At 42.0% G+C, this 20,932-nt stretch overlaps 1 protein-coding gene across 1 annotated transcript in view; it reads left to right on the forward strand.

Annotated features, from left to right (window-relative positions):
• Positions 1-19,857, forward strand: part of antxr1b (ANTXR cell adhesion molecule 1b) — a 36,102-nt gene extending 16,245 nt beyond the window's left edge. Inside the window, exons 11-18 of the mRNA XM_056290282.1 lie at positions 5,870-5,939; positions 7,112-7,190; positions 8,140-8,235; positions 9,018-9,059; positions 12,376-12,471; positions 15,438-15,605; positions 17,842-17,922; positions 19,413-19,857. Of these exons, the coding sequence (XP_056146257.1) occupies positions 5,870-5,939; positions 7,112-7,190; positions 8,140-8,235; positions 9,018-9,059; positions 12,376-12,471; positions 15,438-15,605; positions 17,842-17,922; positions 19,413-19,808 (1,028 nt within the window). The 3' untranslated portion in view covers positions 19,809-19,857. The remainder of the gene's footprint in view (positions 1-5,869; positions 5,940-7,111; positions 7,191-8,139; positions 8,236-9,017; positions 9,060-12,375; positions 12,472-15,437; positions 15,606-17,841; positions 17,923-19,412) is intronic.
• Positions 19,858-20,932: the final 1,075 nt, after the last annotated feature.

Here is a 20,932-nt window from a genome sequence, read left to right on the forward strand (position 1 = left end):
AACATGCCAAAATGAAAGAAAATATCAGAAAGGAGTACTACCGAAGAATACAAATTGTAACAAAATCCCAACTCAATACATCCAACCGAATGGAGGCCATCAACACCCTGGCTACACCAGTCGTAACTTACAGCTTCAACATTGTCGACTGGAAACTAGAAGAGATCAGGAAACTAGATAGAAAAACAATAAAAATACTCACCTTAGAGAGGATGCGCCACCCAAAATCAGATGTGGATAGATTGTACCTCCCCAGAAACGAGGGTGGCAGGGGTCTAATCCAATGGGAAACTGCTTACAAAACAACAACAATAGGCCTAGATACTTACCTTAACACCTAAAATTACCCTCTTCTCATGATTACTAGAGAGCATGGAAAACAAAACAAAAAGTACTCCGTAGCTAACTAAGCTGCAATGTTCAGAAGAGAGCTCAACCTCCCTGAAACACTGCAACCTGAAAATGAAGCTCTAACCATCCACGCCAGAAAAGTCAAACAAAAAACAAAGCATCATGCCCAAGAACAAATGAAACAAAAATGGGAAGGGAAACAAATGCACGGGCAATACCCAAAAAGAGTAGGTGAGAAAGATGTAGACCAACATATGACCAACTAATGGCTCAAAACAGCTGGGCTGAAATCCAAAACAGAGGGCTTTATCATCACTGCCCAAGACCAGGCCATCAAGACCAATTACTACCGGAGCAAAATCCTCAAAGATGGCACAGACCCAGCGTGCAGGATATGTGGTCAATTCCAGGAAACCATTGACCATATCGTGGCAGGGTGCCCTGAGCTAGCCAAAACTGAATACCTACAAAGACACAACAAAGCCGCCACATATCTGCAATGGAACAGCTGCAAAGAATTCAACATCAACACAAAAGAAAAATGGTACGAGAACGAGCCCCAAACAGTAACAGAAAAAGACGACATCACAATCTTATGGGACACGGCAATACAGACAGATCATGAGCTAAAGGCCAACAGACCAGACATCATCATCAAGAACAAAAAAGAAAAAAGCTATTTACTCATCGACATGTCCATCCCGACTGAAAGGAACATCTCAGTAAAAGTAACTGAAAAACTGTCGAAATATATAGACCTTGAAATCGAGATTGAATGAATGTGGGGTGTGAAAACCACAACAATACCAGTAGTGATAGGAGCCCTGGGACATGTAAAAAAAGGGATGGAGAAATACACCCAACGGATCCCCGGTAACGTCAGAATACAAGAAATACAGAAGATCCCACTACTCGGAACATCTCATATCCTAAGAAAGGCACTATCCATCAAATAGACTTCTACACCTCATTCTAACCTTAGGCCCAAGGAATGGGCCTGGTTATTGTGTTGTATTATAGCATGAAGTTAAAGGAAATTTGTATAATAATAATAATAACAATAATAATATTAATAATAATAATAATAATGACTTCTGGGATAGGCTACAGCATCCCCGTGGCCCTGAGTCAAGTCAAGTCAATTTTAATTGTATAGCCCAATATCACAAATGACAAATTTCCCTCAAGGGGCTTCACAGCAACACAATATCTTGTCCTTAGACCCTCGCATCGGATAAAGAACAACTCCCTGAAAGAAAAAAAAAACCTTTAACAGGGAGAAAAATAGAGGAAGAAACCTCGAGGACAGCAACAGAGGAGGGATCTCTCTCCCAAGACGGACAACATGTAATGGGTGTTGTGTTTAAACAATTTACAGAATACAACATTGAAAGAGGATGACATAATTATAATGGGATTATAAAATTCATGAAGAATATAATGAGGGGGATGTCAAGCAGTGTCCAGACACTCCCTGAGTAAGGATAAGTGGTTTGGATAATGAATAAATGAATGAATAATAATAATAATAATCATCATCATCATCATCATAAATGGAACAAAAACAATAGGGTGCCTATGAACCTTCAGCGCTTAACCCTCGAACAACACAACAGCATTAATCATAATGATGAGACACTATAATTCAACAATATATGTGTACAGTTAATTCTATTGAATAACGTTGCCATAATGTAAGGTAAATATACACTCACTGGCCACTTTGTTAGGTACACCTTGCTAGTACCGGGTTGGACCCCCTTTTGCCTTCAGAACTGCCTTAATCCTTCGTGGCATAGATTCAACAAGGTACTGGAAACATTCCTCAGAGAGTTTGGTCCATATTGACATGATAGCATCACGCAGTTGCTGCAGATTTGTCGGCTGCACATCCATGATGCGAATCTCCCGGTCCACCACATCCCAAAGGTGCTCTATTGGACTGAGATCTGGTGACTGTGGAGGCCATTTGAGTACAGTGAACTCATTGTCATGTTCAAGAAACCAGTCTGAGATGATTCGAGCTTTATGACATGGCGCGTTATCCTGCTGGAAGTAGCCATCAGAAGATGGGAACACTGTGGTCATAAAGGGATGGACATGGTCAGCAACAATACTCAGGTAGGCTGTGGCATTGACACGATGCTCAATTGGTACTAAGGGGCCCAAAGTGTGCCAAGAAAATATCCCCCACACCATTACACCACCACCAGCAGCCTGAACCGTTGATACAAGGCAGGATGGATCCATGCTTTCATGTTGTTGACGCCAAATTCTGACCCTACCATCCGAATGTCGCAGCAGAAATCGAGACTCATCAGACCAGGCAACATTTTTCCAATCTTCTATTGTCCAATTTTGGTGAGTCTGTGCGAATTGTAGCCTCAGTTTCCTGTTCTTAGCTGACAGGAGTGGCACCCGGTGTGGTCTTCTGCTGCTGTAGCCCATCTGCCTCAAGGTTCGATGTGTTGTGCGTTCAGAGATGCTCTTCTGCATACCTCGGTTGTAATGAGTGGTTATTTGAGTTAGTGTTGCCTTTCTGTCAGCTCGAACCAGTCTGGCCATTCTCCTCTGACCTCTAGCATCAACAAGGCATTTTCGCCCACAGAACTGCCGCTCACTGGATATTTTCTCTTTTTCGGACCATTCTCTGTAAACCCTAGAGATGGTTGTGCGTGAAAATGCCAGTAGATCAGCAGTTTCTGAAATACTCAGACCAGCCCGTCTGGCACCAACAACCATGCCACGTTCAAAGTCACTTAAATCACCTTTCTTCCCCATTCTGATGCTCGGTTTGAACTGCAGCAGATCGTCTTGACCATGTCTACATGCCTAAATGCATTGAGTTGCTGCCATGTGATTGGCTGATTAGAAATTTGCGTTAACAAGCAGTTGGACAGGTGTGCCTAATAAAGTGGCCGGTGAGTGTATATGAGCTTGCAGACTACATGCATGTGTAATAAAGAAATTAATGCACTCTGTGATACATCTTGGGGGTAATTTTAAAATTAAAAACACTGGCAGGCTTGGTTATGGGCAAAAGGTTTTCTGCGGCTACATTAATTGTAGGGGGATGAGAGAGGCTATGTAATATGGGGTCAAGCGTTCTTCTAATTTTTTCCTTTTGCTACTGACTCTTGTGGGTGCCAAGCTCCACTCTATGACAGAACTACCCCTGTTTAACCTGCACGCAACCCCTGTCTTCATACTGCCTCCCGAGCGCATCATCACAAAGGAAAGAGCTCTGGCATGGTACCAAGCATGTCATGTACTGCTGAATACATTAAAGCTGATCTCTCTCATGAAGTTCAGTCGACTCTATTCTTTCACAGAGTCGAATCAGTTCATCTGGACACAACGTTGATTGGTAGAGAAACGTTTCATCACTCATCTAAGTGACCTCTTCAGTCTAAACCGACTGCAGGCATCCCCACCCTGATAAACAATACAGTGACCGAAAGCAACGACCAGTTTCATATGCAAATTGTTGTGACTTTTCAATGGCCATGAGTACTATTCACAGAGGGTTTGGGCATGGTTGCACTCACAGCATTGTAAGATGGTGGCAGGTGTACTCTTAGCCCCCCATTGGTTCAGGGATGCTCGTTTCCTCTTAACATAGATGGCGTCTTTGACTCCCCATTCAAATCAGCATTCCTCCCTATCAAGGATGTGCACATCCTCATCCTTGAAAGAGTGGCCACTGGCCTGTAGACGGGTGTAGACTGTGGAGTCCTGGCCTGGCGTGTTAGCTCTCCTGCGTGTTTAAGAGTACATCGTGCTTCTCCCACCCAATCCGTGACGTGCTGGTCGGGCACAGGAGTACTTTAAGTAATAGACTCATTTTGCCGAAATGCACTACAGAGCACCACAGGAGGTCATTCCTGTCTGAGGCCATCAAACTTTACAACTCCTCCCTCCGAATGTCAGACACTGAGGCAATAGTCATCAGACTGACCCTTCCTCTTGTTTTACCCTGTCTGGGGCTTTGTTTGTGCTGTTTGTTTCATGCTGCAGTAATACGGGGTGTTATATGCTGGAGCATGGTGCACATATGTGTCTCGATTTTATTCTTATTTCCATTTCTTATTTTATCTTCTATTTCTATGTACTTTTGTTTTTCTTATTTCTATTTATTTCTATTTTATTGTTGTCTTGTTAGTTTTTAGTTTTCCTTTACTAGAGCGTGAGTGTCTGTAATAGGACCCAATTTCCCCTCAGGGATGAATAATGTATTTCTGATTCTGATCTTACAATGCTGTGATTAAAAACATTCCCAAATCCTCTGTGAATAGTACACATGGTCATATGATCACACCTATTTGCATCGTTGGTTTCGGTCGTTATGCAGCTGTATTGTTTGTAAGGGTGGGGATACCTGCAGATACCTGGGTGGGGATGCCTGCAGTCAGCTGAGACTGAAGAGGTCACTTAGATGAGTGATGAAACGTTTCTCCACCAATAAACGTCGTGTCCAGATGAACCGATTCCACTTTCTGTGATTTTCTTACCTGGATTATCGAGCATGCATAAAGACACTCTAATCTTTGTTGTAGTGTCTCCTTTCAATCCAAAAAAAGAAAAAGAAAAAAAGAAAAATCAAAATTACAGGTTATATCCACCCCTAGAGATTTGTAGGATCACATGTCCCACATCTCCCTCCTGAACGGCCTCTTACTTCGGTCAAATTTCACTAATGCTTTTTTTTGTTTGTGAACCCCAGATGGGTTGATTTGTATCACAACGGAGAGGCAATATACTGTATATCACCGTAAGCTTTTCAGTTAGCATGTTAAGTATCATCCATTATCCAAACCGCTTATCCTGCTCTCGGGGTCACGGGGATGCTGGAGCCTATCCCAGCAGTCATTGGGCGGCAGGCGGGCAGACACCCCGGACAGGCCGCCAGTATCACATTAAACCTATTCAACTATGGCCACTGATAGTATGGAATAGCAGCAGTTTTGTGAGATCCCCTCACAAACTATCTACATCACCGGGCCAGGTTTGTTTTGGCCACAAGAATGAGGATGGGTATAGGGAGCGGGTTGTCTTTGTGGTTCACAATGAAAGAAATCCGTCCCCCCTAAACCATCACCACCATCGTCCCTTGCGTTGCATCAGCTGGTATAGTACTTAAGCCTTCTCAGATGTCCAAAGGGAATGTGGATCTCATCAGTGAGGAGTACTGTCTTTGCACACTCTAGACACTCACTACGCCAGGGTAAATAAACCAGAATCTTTCTTCATTTTCCACTGGGATAGGAAGCCCAGGAATCTTTGACGAGGGGAGTGTGTTGAGGTTAATATCGCTAAAGTTGCCTGGGACTAGTAAATAGAAAATCGTCACAAAATTGCCCCTCTAATAGATCACATCACGTTCTCTCGAGCCAAATGATATACGCTGATCATGTCATTAACTTGTCATCTGCTTGCCTTTAAATGCTTGGATAATTATTACACTATTACACTGTACCTAAAAGTAATGTATACTGTCATCCTACTCTTCATTGCACAGTGAAAAGACCGCTGGTGGTGAAAGACACCTACCTTTTATGTCCAGCTCCGGTCCTGGAGAAGGAAGGAACGTAAGTGAATACATCGTTTTATTTGCGTTGATGTCACAAATTCACTATTTTCCTTGAATCGACGTGCCTGACTTTGGCTACTCACTGTGGTGCATGGCATGCAAACTCGAAACCCAAAAGCTATAACTTTGTGCCTGAGCCATCAATTTAAATCTCAGAGGAGGAATCTATAATTCTAAATTACAGCCCCCAAAAATATTTTGGATATCCCTCATCTGCCATCATTACTCGCTGCCATTTTTCTTAACAAGAATCTTAACATTCAGCTGGTATGGTGCCATTCATGTTTGTTAGACTGGTTTAGACAGTTCTGTTGTCACCAATATCCCCTTTATGATGTGCCCACTAACCCAATGTAGTTAGAACCTTCACAGATCCATGATCAAAACGAATAGCAGGGGCGTGACGGTCTATTCTGTTGCCTACCAACACGGGGATCACCAGTTCGAATCTCCGTGTTACCTCCGGCTTGGTCGGGCGTCCCTACAGACACAATTGGCCGTGTCTGCGGGTGGGAAGCCGGATGCGGGTATGTGTCCTGGTCGCTCTACTAGCGCCTCCTCTGGTCAGCTGGGGGCGCCTGTTCGGGGGGAGGGGTGAACTGGGGGTGGGGATGGCGTGATCCTCCCACGTGCTACGTCCCTCTGGCGAAACTCCTCACTGTCAGGCGAAAAGAAGCGGCTGGCAACTCCACGTGTATCGGAGGAGGCATGTGATAGTCTGCAGCCCTCCCTGTCTCGGCAGAGGGGGTGGAGCAGTGACCGGAATGGTGGGGTAATTGGCCAAATTCAATTGGGGACAAATAGCAGGCCTGTTTCGTAAGGAGAAGCCGTCTGTGGCTGCAGCTCTGTAAAGAATTGCCCACCTAATGGCATACCATATTAACTGGATGAAACGTATTTTTCCTAATTTGTTTTTCATCATATTTTAAGACAACACTTCAGCTCAGGGTGCTTTCAGGTTGGCCTAAAATAGATTTTTACTTTGGTCGGAAAAATCTAGTAAATCTTTTATTATAAACTTGGAGCCACAGCAACCTGTGCAAGCTAATTTACAAGCACGATAGAAGCTTTTTTCTCTCTTCTCTCAGCTGAACCAGCTGCAGCGGTTTGACAATGCAAAATGAGGCGAGGCACTGAGCATATCTGCTGTATCTCTCATACTTCTTAAAGGTCTGCCACGCTTCACGTCAGCATGAATAACGGCCTGAGCTTCATCTCCAGCTCGGTCACCATCACTGCGGTCGGTTGTGTAAGTACACTGCACATCAAAACAAAGTAAACTAAGAAGACAAATTCTTACACTCTTACAAATAGTATAACAACAATACGTGTCTTGTTTACACACTTGTTTAAAATAATAAAAACAGCAGGACTGCCGGAGATAAACTGACACAAAGGCATTAACCTCATGCAACGCAAGCGACAACTCACAGCAAGGACCTCTAGGCGCTACTATATACAGGCAATAGGTGTCCATACAGATGCCTGATGTAAATACCAGTAGCTATGATTCAGGATATCATCTTATACGAATATTACATCATCACTTAAAAAGCATGGAACACGAGGATTTGTTGAAGTTAACATAAGGATTTGACATTGCAATTAGCATAGGGCTGAATGCATTATGCCAACTTCTAATCTACCAACATTGCTGCACATTGAATAACATAGACTGAGTATCAGACCGCCACTATTGGTTCATGACTGACTGAAATCAGGCAGCCAGTGACTAAGTTAACTTCAACTACAAGGTTTGACTGGAGGAACTCACTTGGGTCAAATTATTGTTCTTGCAGTCACAAACAGTTTAGCCAGTGCAGACTGGTATACTGTAACACCTTAAACCACATTTGGATAACATACACTAATTAATGTATGCATATAAGTAAATTGTAAATAAACACGTTTTCATCATCCTTGCTTACTCTGAGATCAGTAACCAAAGACTTGTTAATATTTGTATCAACTCATGTCTTTGTAACAACTTCTTATGTGGAGGTTAAGTTAATTTCATTAAACTCCTTTCTTTCCCATTTACCCTGATTTCTGTTCCTGTAACCCTTAGTCTGTCCCTGCTTTATTTGACGCATAATTAGTCACTTCTTACAACCATACTCACAACAGTAAGTAAATGCAACCAACAATAGGTACACTAATATTTGAAAACATGTATATATGTGTGCTTTCCCTTCCAGTCTGATGGCACCTTTGTGGCCATAGCTTTGCTTATCCTTCTGCTCCTACTGCTGATGGCTCTGCTATGGTGGTTCTGGCCTCTCTGCTGCACTGTGGTAAGGAAGCCATCTTTGATCATGACACGACTACATGGTTCTTAGTGCAACCAAAATGCAACTATTTTGAAGAGTTTTGGAATACTCCATATATTGCTGATCATATTTTTTTTCAATCAGATTATCAAATTTTAGCGTCATGTTTTATGAGTAGTGTGGTGGAAATACAGTGCTATGTTAAATATTTGGTATTGATATCTGTCCAACAAGTGGTTTGACATGATATTGTCAGTTACTGCAGCAAGCTGATGTATTTGCAGATCAAAAATAAAACCTCAAGAATTATTTTGTGTGGACGTCTGTGTGGCATGGCGGTCTATTCTGTTGCCTACCAACACAGGGCTTGCAGGTTCGAGTCCCTGTGTTACCTCCGGCTTGGTTGGGTGTCCCTACAGACACAATTGGCTGTGTCTGCGGGTGGGAAGCCGTATGTGGGTATGTGTCCTGGTCGCTGCACTAGCGTCCTCTGGTTGGTCGGGGCGCCTGTTCGAGGGGGGAGGGACTGGGGGGAATAGCGTGATCCTCCCACGCACAACGCCCCCCTTGGTGAAAATCCTCACTGTCAGGTGAAAAGAAGCGGCTGGCGACTCCACATGTATCGAAGGAGACATGTGGTAGTCTGCAGCCCTCCCCGGATCGGCAGAGGGGTCGGGGCAGCAACCAGGACAGCTCGGAAGAGAGGGGTAATTGACCAAGTACAATTGGGGGAAAAAAAGGGGGGGGGGTGATTTTGTGTGACATTTGTTCAGTGAGGCTTACATATTCATTTTCCATCAACATAGGTTATTCATGAACCCCCAACCCCTGTGATCGAGGACAGCTCTGTGAGTAATCACATTTGTTTTTCATATTCTCATCCCAACAGGAAAAAACAAAGAACAAAACTAATCTCCCACAGGATTAAACTCCACAACAGCATGATGATCATTTACACGTGTGGACGAATAATGGCATTAAGTACCTCAGTCTCCTGTCATTCATTAAGTAACATATAAGCTCATATCTGGTAGTGATTGAAAATGTATCAATACATTTTGACAACACAGATGACATAGTATTTCAAAATATCAGACATAAATAAAGTCATGATACTTGTACAAGTGCAAGGTCACATGTTGCACTTTAAGGATTGGTAAATTGTTTTGAACATAATTTAAAATCATACAAACAACTTACTGATAACTTCTGTATTGAGAAACTCAATCATTCCATATACATATACATTTACTCATTTTGTAGACATTTTTATCTAAAGTACCAGATACATTCAGATGTTACCAACTGGCAACAAAGTGTACTCTGTGGTAACCACAAGTGCATATCAAGTCAAGTGCATTTATAGTGTAGTTGCACCTTAGAGGATCAAGAGGCAAGGAATATGAGAATCAAGTACCAAGTAAATGTGCATTGCCCCAAGTCAGAAACGGGAAAATTATGTCATCAAGTGCAAAGTACAAAAAGGGCTCAGTAGTAGACACCAGTAGTTATGATCTTTAAGTAAGTACAGGCACAATAGTAATACCCAGTGTCAATTTATATTCACTGCAAAAAGCTGTCAGAGATCAAGGCAGGGCTTGAAAAGGAAGGTTTTAAAGCTATCTTGAAGGTAGTATGTGAGTCAGTAGCTCTAATGGAGACCAGGTGTTCATTCAGCCATTTTGGTGCCAGGTGACAGATGGTTTGGACAAAGAGCATGTTACTTTGTTGAAGTGGACTGACTGATAGTAGCCCATCAGAGGTGGAAGAAACAGGTCAAGCAGGAGTATGCATATTAATATAGGTTTGCAGGTTTGTACATGCAGATAAACTGCACTGACTTATTTCCAAATACCAGTGCTAACAGCAAGCTTTTGAACCATATGCAGGCAGCAATAGGTAGCCATTGTAAGTGCTGAAAGAGCATTGAAGCAGGTTGAAAGCAAAGCTTGCAGCATCATTCTTGGTTCTTTGCAGTAGTTGCATTCCACAGGCTGGCAGGCCAGCAAGCAGTGCATTGCAGTAGTCTAACCAAAAGAGAACTGGAGCCTGGACCAGGAGGTGGTTAGCATGTTTTGATAGGAACAAAATGATTTTGCAGATGTTATACAAAGCAAAACAGGAGATACAGAAGCTATCAATCACCACCCTGAGGTTCCTCGTGAACTAGAGGACATGATTGCACATGTACCAAGACTGATCAATATATCCCCAAGGATTGTCAAACTGGCAGGAAAACTAGTAGCTCTGTTTTGGAAAAATTGAGCTGGAGGCACCAAGCCGTCATCCCAGATATGACAGCAAGGCAAGCAACAACCCACACTGACACCTCAGTGTCTTATGGCAGAAAGGAAAGGTAGAGTTGGATATCATTGACATACGAATGGTAGGAAAATCCGTTTGGTCTAGCGGTGGACACTAGACCCCTCCATGATATGTGGTACGACCCTTCCTGTCATGTACAATTTGAACCACTTTAGCACACAGCCAACAATACCCATGTCTGATAATGTCGACGGTGGAATCTGTTGATTCACTGTCAAATAGGGCAAAGAGCTTTGAGGGGGCTCAATTACTGTAAGGAGAGCAGTTTCAATAAAGTGACAAATTTTAAAGCTTGACGGATTAGGATTGAGTAGATTGTACTGAACGAGAAAGGAGGACAGCTAATTGCATGCTGCTTGCTCAAGCTTTTTGGATAGGAAAGGAAGCAGCAGGACTGGCCAATAGTCATGAGCCAAATTAGGACTGAGTGATTTTTTTTTTCCAATAGAGGGGTGACACAAGCAACCTTAAAGTTGGAAGGGAACACACCAGATGAGAGAGAAAAGATAAAATGTGTGAGTCAGGTAAGAGAGAACTGAGGTGGTGATAGACTGGAGAAGGGGTGAGGGAATTGAATTAAGGGCACACATTGTGGAAGAGGAGAAGTTTGGAAACTTCATTGTCACAGAGGGGAAGAAAGGAGGACAGAGTAGAGGTCTCAGGGCAAGTAGAAGGTCAAGAATGGATAATGAATTCACCACTGATGACTGCCACTTTCTCCTCAAAAAAGAGGGCAAAATCTTTTTGAGTGTGTGTGTGTGTGTGTGTGGTCGGGGGGTAGACGAGGGGCAGAAAAGGTGGAGACCAGGTTGCAGAGGCTGGAGGCACTGGAACCCTTGTGCTCATTGTAGGCAGTTTTGAGCAAGGCTGTATGTGCAGAAAAAAAGGGTAGGTTAGAAGCGACTGGTAATGAATCAGACGTGTGTTGTCCTCAACTTGCACCATTTTCTCTCAGCTGCTCAGGCTGGACTCTGTCCTGTCTCAGAGCATCAGTGAGCCATGGATAGGGGGGTGCTGCTTAAGCTGTTTAGTGACAAGTTGGCAGAAATTGTCAAGTGCTGAGGATAGGGTTAAGCAAAGAGTAAGTTTCACAGTCAGTATCAGCAGCAGCCAATCATGGAGACTGGCGTCTTGGTGCAGTGCGCTCTCTTTTTGCCACATTTCCTGCAATAAATGTCCTTACTCCAACACTCAGCTGCAAAATGTCCACTTTTGTCACATTGGTAACATTTGCTCTGAGCTCCCTTTTCTTCAGTGGAGACCTTGTGGAGTTAATTCCATGGACACGCTAATTACAATAGCTTTCTCCAAGGTAAGTGCACCTTCTGTTAGCAGGCGTTTCTGCGCAGCTTCGCTCCTCAGCCCGCATACGGGTCTGTCTCTGATGGTGTTATTCACCACGTCATTGAATTCACAATGTTCTGCTAGCTTCCGTCGTGCAGCAACAAAAACTGTTACAGACTCCCCTTCTTCTTGGTTTCTCTTATGGAAACGAAAACGCTCTGCAATTACCAAGGGTTTTGGTGAAAAGTGAGCTGCTAATGTAGCCACAATGCTGTCATAGCTTTTGGTCCCGGGCTTTTCTGGCTGAACAAGGCAATGCAGCAAGTTGAATATCTTTGGACCCACTACACTCGAAAATGTCGGCACAAGCTTATCTCTTTCAATGCCGTTCACTTGGACAAAGCAATCAAAACGCTCTGTATAGGAGCTCCTCTCCTCTGTATTTTCATCATAAGGGCTAATGTTACTGACCATCCCCTAAACTGTGCCTGAAAACACTTAAATGAGGTCTGGGCAATGTCTTATTGTACATAATAACTGTTTCTTCTTGTTTAGGATGAAGATGAGGATGGATATCCTAAAAAAAGGTGGCCCACAGTGGATGCCTCATACTACGGAGGCCGTGGAGTAGGGGGCATTAAGAGAATGGAGGTAGAAAGAGAGTGGTACTTTACATAGAAATGTGTATTTGAATCAGAATTTTATTATTGTCATGCAGAGGTACGGAATTCACACTGATTCTATCTTAGAAGAACTGTCACGTCGTAAACATTAAAGCCACATTTCTTTAAATTAGGAATTAACTGTGATTGCAATATCAAACCATTGTCTAATAATAGCAGGGTTAATAATAATAATAATAATAATTACGTTTATATAGCACTTTTCTAGACACCCAAAGTGCTTCACACTGAAAGGGGTAACTCGCTTCAACCACTACCAATGTGTAGCACCACCTGGGTGATGCACAGCAGCCGTTTTTGCGCCAGGTTGTTCACCACACATCAGCTTGAGGTGGAGAGGGAGGAATCATTGAGCCAATTGACCTTTCGCAAAGTACCGCCCTAGAACGGTGCTTGTCCAATCCTACCTTAGCAACGGTCCGTCAAGCTTTCAAACACACAGCAAAATGCTGAAACGGTGTACCTATTGGCTCTGCAAATCGGATATTAGATATCTGAAAAGTTTGGAGGGGGAGTAATTTTCTTTCCCTTCCCGAAACCCAGAACGCAAGAAGCGCAATGTCGGCAATAGATTTCGCAGTATAGCAGACCCCATGGCCAGCTTAATCCATCCAAAAATACCTGTCTGCTCCAAGCTAAGCTTGCTACTAGCTATTATTGATAGCTAATACAGCTAACGTATTATTACTGTTACTTTTACCCACACAATGCGCTGATTTCTTCCTTCATGTTTTGGTGTTTTCCGGCTACTTCCTGGATAGTTCTGAAATCCTTGACGGGCATAGCAACAGTAACTAAGGGGGGCGGGACTTTGCGAAAGGTCAGTTACATGGGGGGATGATTAGGTGGCCAGATGGCGCCAGATTGGGAAGTTTGCCAGGACACCGCGGAACCCCCTAGTCTTTGCGATAAGTGCCATGGGATCTTTAATGACCACAGTGAGTCAGGACCTCGGTTTAACATCTCATCTGAAGGACAGCATCTCCTACAGTACAGTGGCCCCGTCACTGCACTGGGATTTGATATTTGTTGTTTTTATTAGGACCAGAGGGAAGACTGCCCCCTACTGGCCCACCAACACCACTTCCGGCAGCAACTCAGTTTTCCCGGGAGGTCTCTCATCCAAGTACTAGCCAAGCCCCTACCCGCTTAGCTTCCGTTATTTGGCAGAGCCAGGGTACATGTTGGTATGGCTGCCAGCAAAATTAAGTAATTTAATTCTAGCTGTCTCAGCATCAAAGCAGTATTATATTAAATATTTTATTCTTTTCACAGCAAAAGTTCCTCTGACCCAGTAGTAGAAAGATGTGACATCTGTTTATTCATTTGTCTTTGTTTGCATGACATTTTTACTATGGAGGACCTAAACCATGCTAAAAGTAGAGGTTAAAAAAATCTTAATACATGGAGGCGACTAAATTGTTCTTATTAATGAACGAAAGAATGAAATCTTTATGATGCCTTTTTTGCCCTGAAGGGGATTTGTCTCACAGACAATGAGCACAAAAGACATCAAGAACCCATTAATCGCTAGTCATTTAATGCTAGTCACACTGTCATCATCATCATCATTTCAAACTCTCAAACTAATTAAAACAAATCAAGGGCAACTATGCAGAATGCAAAGTGGCAATTTAAGAGATCAAGTTAAAGGATGGCACGGAAACCTTTTCCTCTGTCTTACTTTTCAGGGTCTGCCTGTAAATGCTTCATTTGCTAAAGAAGCCATCATTTTGGTTAATGTAAGCTTGGACTGATGTCAAGATCTTCAGTTGTTTGAAGGAATGCAGAAAGAACAGGCAAACAGACTAATAAGCGAGAAGGGAGCATATAATTTCTGGAGAAGCAGGATACACCTGCAAGACAAAGGTTTGTAGGCAGGCGCGAACTGGTTGGCAGTGTCGGATGGAAGAAATCTGCTGATCATAACCGTTGAAGTATTTCCTCTCTTTAATAACAGATGAGAAGTGACGCTGGTCAATGTCGTATTGTTAAGTTCAAAAAGTTGTGCACAAGGTAGCCACATTCACTACCTTCATTTGATTTGTTCCCTAGTACTGCTTCCACCTCTCTGAAATCTTTTTTTTCTTATCAGTAACAGCTGTTAGGAAGGTATCAGAGTTCTGTTGTCATATTGTTTTCCATAAACACCTCCAAGGCTAGTTTGGTGTCAGTCATGGGGCAACAATCATCATTCTTGATGAGCAGAACCATTATTTGCTCCAGTTATTAGGGGCAGGAAATAGCAATCACAGGTCATTTTACTGACAACAGAGCTCTGAAAATATACAATGGATGTTTGTATTGCCCTGAATTGTGAAATGGAAACTCATTCCAACAAAATATTTCTTACCTTTAAAATGATATACTCCCTTTAAATGTAAATTGTTTGCTGAATTTTAGTGGAATAGGCAACTACGAATAATACTGTAAATTCCCTCGCGGAAGGTTTCCCATCCACTTACTAGCCAAGCCCACACCTGTTTAGCTTCTGTCATTCAGCAGAACCAGGGTACAGTAAGTAACTGAAACAACTAATTTAACTTTGGAATTAAAAGCTGCTCAATAAGCTAAATACAACTTGGTGTAATAGGAAACAATAATGAGTTACAATATAGTCACAAGCGTCAAATAACAGGGCCCGAGCAATTTTTGATAAGCGCCACCTATCGGCAGATTCTTGTTTATTTAGATCAGAGGGAAGACTGCTCCCTACTGGTCCAACAACAACACTTCCAACAGCAACGTTGGAATTTAAAAAGGTTGCATGTGGCAAAAAATGTTCCAACATCAAACAAAAATTGACCCTTTAATTAAATCATGAATCGAAATATTAATTTTTGGATATTGTGATTTGTCACAGACTTTTTTTTTTCAACTGCACTACTGATCATTGATTTCAGCATGATGTTGACAACTGCTATTTCTGTTCAGGTCCGCTGGGGAGATAAAGGCTCTACTGAGGAGGGAGCCAAACTTGAGAAGGCTAAAAACGCTCGCGTTGTTATGCCTGAACAGGAGTTTGAGCTGTATCCCCAACGAACCCTTAACAACGGCATGCACAAAACCCTTCGTCCTCAAAAGTGGTACTCCCCCATCAAGGTGCAGAAGTTGTTCATCGCCCATTCTACTCATCCTCATGCTGTAGCTTAGGGGTTCCCAAACTTTTCCATGCCAAGGACCCCTTAATAGCCATAGCCTCTGGCTGGGGGCTCCCTATTGTGACATGGCTTGAAAGAAAATTAAATTACACTGGCAAATATAAAAAAATCAAACATACAGCTTCTTAATATTTCCTTATTTTTATGGATGCAATATTAATTTAATTTACATTTCAAATAATTTCTCAGTTGTATTATATTCAATATTCTTTCTTTTATTAACCAAACATTCATTGTCATTTGTGCTTTAAAATATTCATCAACAGTTCTTTCTTTTAGTATTTTTTCTTATTATTTTTTGATATATTTAATTTTATTTTTATTATTAGTTTTCTTTAACTGCATTTTTAATTTTCCTCTCCCGGACCCCCTATCGCCTCCTGGCGGCCTCCTGGGGGCTGCGGCCCCCACTTTGAAAACCCGGGTGGTAGCTCACTCATTCACTCACTTACCTAGCCCAACCCGTCTCGTGCCAAGGTCGTCAAATACCGACGCTTTGACGCGCCCCCTCTGCGTCCGATACTGACGCACAAGGAACCCTTTAGCTTGTGTATGTGATGTACCGGGCTTTCAAGTAACGTCAACGTAAACCCATCCGCGGCGATATTTGACACTCGGAGCAACTGCTCCGGCCGTCCACTCACTCCAATATTAACCCGGCTGAGCGTCAGGAGAAGCTTTACCGCCCGGAAGTAGTTTCCTACTGTCAACTGACGTTAGTTGAAAGCCCGGTACGTCACATACACAAGCTAAAGATTCCTCGTGCGTCGGTATCAGACGCCGAGGGGCGTGTCAACGCGTCGGTATTTGACGACCTGGGAAAGAGCACGTGTTGTCCAGCCACCCAAAGAACCTCTACTGGTGACACTTTATAACTACACAAGTGAAGCATTAGTTAATTATTAGTAACTACTGAATTCATCATTTGTAAAGCATTTGTACAGCAAGACATGCGCCAATGGTTAGTGTGTTAATAGATGTTTTATAAATACTAATTAATACTGCAATGCATTATGAATTAATACACAAATGTACATCTAAATAGTTTATTAATCATGTACTTATCTAATGATCCTTTAGACTTGTGTGAGTCTCAAGGTGCTGCTGGCCTTTCAGTCTCACTTGTACATGCTTTGTAAGGCACAGTTTCGCTTTAGACGAGGTCATACAAAATACTTAACTAACAACTAGTAACTACCCGAATTAATCATGAATTGCAGTATTAGTAAGTATTTATAAAACATCTATTAACACACTAACCATTGGTGTGTGTCTTGCTTTACAAATGCTTTACAAACGATGAATTCAGTAGTTACTAATTAACTAATGCTTCATTTGTGTAGTTATAACGTGTTACCCCTCTATTTTATCTTGCATACACTAAAATGATAGTAAACAATCATTTAGGGGTTGTGCATATTTTGTAAATTTTTTACATTTGCAACTGTCCAATTTGCCTCATTTTAACTGTTTAGTCAGCATTTTTATTGCTTTTCTTTTCCCGACGGACCAATTCATTGAAATGCTTTTAGTTTTCACGATTCAAACAGCTGCAGAAATGTATCAGTTTACAGAGTCCTTCAAATATTTTTTAAAACATGTCATGTATGTGTATAATGTTAGTGTGAGATACAGCTGCTGCCTCTGTCTTATCGTAGTATCTAGTCGCCATGACTTGAAAGATGCTTCAGTGACTATCAGGAACCATGTGTCACCAGGAAACAGTTAATGAAACGTGTTTCATAACGTTAGTCAGCTAGATTGGTGGTAATAAGGACCAGACATGAACTGAGCTAACCCCTGTGTAGAAAATCTGTTGAGCTAGTGTTATTTCGAAAAAAAGAAAATACATTCTTTTCTGTTTCACTGTCCCTTCCGCTCTGTAAATTACATCAATCAGGGCTAGACCTCCCTCGGCCATGAAAAAGTGAAATACACACTTATATAAGACAAAGGCAAGCAAAATAGACTCAAGACCAAACACATTAGACAGAGCAGAGTGCAAGTAGGGATGGATGGAAAAGTATACAAGCAAGCAATTTATTATAATTCCTGGGGGGCTGAATTTGAATAGGTTTTCGTGGCATTTATGTCATTGTTGTTATAAGGGATCTGGACCTTCTGAAAATTGTATTTCACGAACTGTGGACATATATTTTTTTAAAATCTTGATTTAGGGCAAGCTAGATGCTCTCTGTGTGTTCCTGAGGAAAGGCTATGACAGAGTGTCCGTGATGCGACCTCTTCCTGGAGACAAGGTGAGATTCACTGGCAAGCCAGAGATAAAGGAATAATGTGAAGTGTGGGCCTTTGACTTCTGCTATGGTATAATGGTTCAGTTATAATGCCTTGCTGCTGTTTGACAAGCATATGAAGGAAATAAGTTAATAAGACTGCACACAAGCTTATGATATGACAGGATTTGGATGCTTAACCGCTTTTTTTGTTCCTTACCCCCCCCCCCCCAAGTCAAAATTCATAACCACAGGAAAAGAGGAGAGGGTTTGTCTGGAACAGTGTCCTCATGATCAAAAGAACACAGTAGGCTAAAACTATCATCTGAATGGCATTAAATATGTTCCCTGAATTAAACTGTTTCAGATCTATTTCATCATAAGAACAGACAAAAAGAAGTGACATCAAGGAAAAGCCAAAATAGATACAACATAGAGACAAAGGTCGTTGACTCAGTGCTTATATTGTTCTGGGCTTTGAGGAATGCTCTTGTCTGCAAAAATCATTTAGAGCAGATGATACCTACCTCTCCCCACTCCCTCTTACTTTAAGCATGGTGGTTTGGCAGGCATGCTGTTTTCTTACACCCTGCAACAGCACTAGGATAGGCATTTCCTCTTTCCAACTATTGAAAGCTCTACCCCGCGCTCTGTGCCAAATATCCACTCCACCACTGCATTTTAATATCAAGTATTCTTAAAGGAATAGTTCATAATTTTTGAAGTCTATCTCTGTTTCATGCTCACTGCTCTGGAAGTGCATTGGTAGGTTTCATTTTCAGTCCATCCTTTCCATCCGTCCTTTCATCCTCATACAACACAAGCAGCCACAGCTTGCCATCTAGAGTTCAATGCAATTAAAGGGGAACAATACCTTGCTCAGTACAAAAAAGCACTCTGCAGTTCCACCAAAGATAACATGCTACTACAGCAGTCTATCATAATGAATACGAGTGGTCATTAAAAAAATGCAATTGTTTTTATTGATAAATTCCTACTTAATATAAGCTTTACTCTGCTACTTCCTGCAACACAGCAAGCCCACAAACGATCACCAGTATGAGTCAGTTCACTCTGGCACAGCAAAGCAAATACTATGAAGGAACTCAGCAATAAAAATGACAGTTAATTTTTTTAACGAGCCTTTGAAATTTGTTATGATGGACTGCTGCTGCATCACATTAGCTTTGGCTGAACCATGGAGTGCTTTTTTGGACTCAAGGAGGAATGAAGATTTGTCCTCCATTAATTATATTTCACTCTAGATAGCAAGGTCGAGCTGCATTGCCAGTAGGAATAAAAGGATCCATTACGGTCAAAATGAAACCTACCAATGTACTGCATGAGCATTGGGTATAAAATAGGGAGAGACATCAGAAATTCTGGAGTATTCCTTTAAAGCAGTTTCATGTCTTGACTGGAATAATGGCACATGAGCGTGTATGGTGTTTGCCTGTGGTTAATGATGAAGAATTGTTCATGCTTTGAACTGACATTGTTCCTTTCAATTACAGGGCAAGTGTATCAACTTCACTCGTGGAAAATCCCACTCTTACCCTCGCTACCCTATCTACAACCATCCATCCACACCTATCTACACTCTGCCTCACAGTTATCATCGTCCTGCCTCACAGGACCTCTCCCAATTGCCTCCATCGCCAACTTCAACACTACCTCCACTGCCATCCACTCCCCCACCATCTTCCATAACACCTCCCCCATATACCCCACCCCCTATCAGAGCCCTACCACAAACCAACCTGAGCCCTGTTTCTGCTCCACCAACCCCTCCACCCCTCTGCTCCTCCACACCCCCATCGCCAGCTGGCTTTCTACCTCCTCCACCTCAAGGTCCAGCCCCGTGTAGAGCTCCCCCTCCTTCTCGCCCTCCCCCCCGACCCTCTCATTAGCATCTCACAGATGATATGAATGGAATTGTTAAGTCAGAGGACTCAACCATATCTAATGGGGGTATCTGAGATGAAGCATCTCCAGTGACTTCAGGTCCATTCGATATTTTCAGCTACACTGCCCAGCTGCAATACCTGTTCAGTGAGAATTTTCATTGATGTTTTGCAATCTAATGAATACCTGTGACATCACATGTACTCTCTTATTTTTTCATTCTAGCAGGTGAACTTTTTGTGGAGCAAGCAGAGCTTTGACAATGAAAGAGCCTGTCCAATGATTTTATTTCAGAATGATACATTTTATTGTGGAATATTAATGTTGGGAGTGTAATTTTTTTCAGCTTCAGGGTTATAATTTGATTTGCTGTACATGTTTTAGCACACCTCCTCTGAGCACAGCCAATCTTCAGGAGGTTGAGGGAGCAAGGCCCTGAATTCAAAAGATACCTTATTGATAGCCAGCTAGCTTGCTAACTTGCATGATGTTGCTAGGCATCTATTTGAAAAGAGACCAACTGATAGACTGACTGATGATGACAGTTCATTGACTGTCCAATCAAATCAGGGTTTTAAATAATTTAATTTATTACCAGTGGCAGGTTGGTCAGGTGAAATGGTTTAATTATACTGACAAACAGGATAATTTTTCAAGGGGCTTTAGCCATATTTCCACAATAGCAACAATTCTAACATTTTGGTGACTTACCATTAACAAAACCCCTGTTAAACAACAACAAAATCAGAAAACATGATCTTCAATTGTCTAGTGTAACTAGTGGAGTGTAGCAAATAATGCTTTAAAAATGTCTCTATCAGGGGCAGGCTGTTGATAGTCACAATGTGCTTTTGAATGGTAAATACTAGTAGTTTATTCTCTGCATGACTTGAATTGGATCTTAAGATCTGATGTAGACCTTACACTGCTTAGTGCAGCAAAACAAAATACATCATAATTCAATTAACAGAAAAAAACCCCAACGGCTCAGTACTTAATCATGTGTTTTACACGTGTATCTTTGACGGCCATATTTGCTGTCCTGAAAATAAGTATTTCTGTCAGTACATATCTTATTAAATATTGCATCTGAAGTATAATTTCCATGGCCAAGCACAAAGAATTGCTT

Source organism: Lampris incognitus, chromosome 12 (genome assembly GCF_029633865.1).
Source record: "Lampris incognitus isolate fLamInc1 chromosome 12, fLamInc1.hap2, whole genome shotgun sequence".
Lineage (NCBI taxonomy): Eukaryota > Metazoa > Chordata > Actinopteri > Lampriformes > Lampridae > Lampris > Lampris incognitus.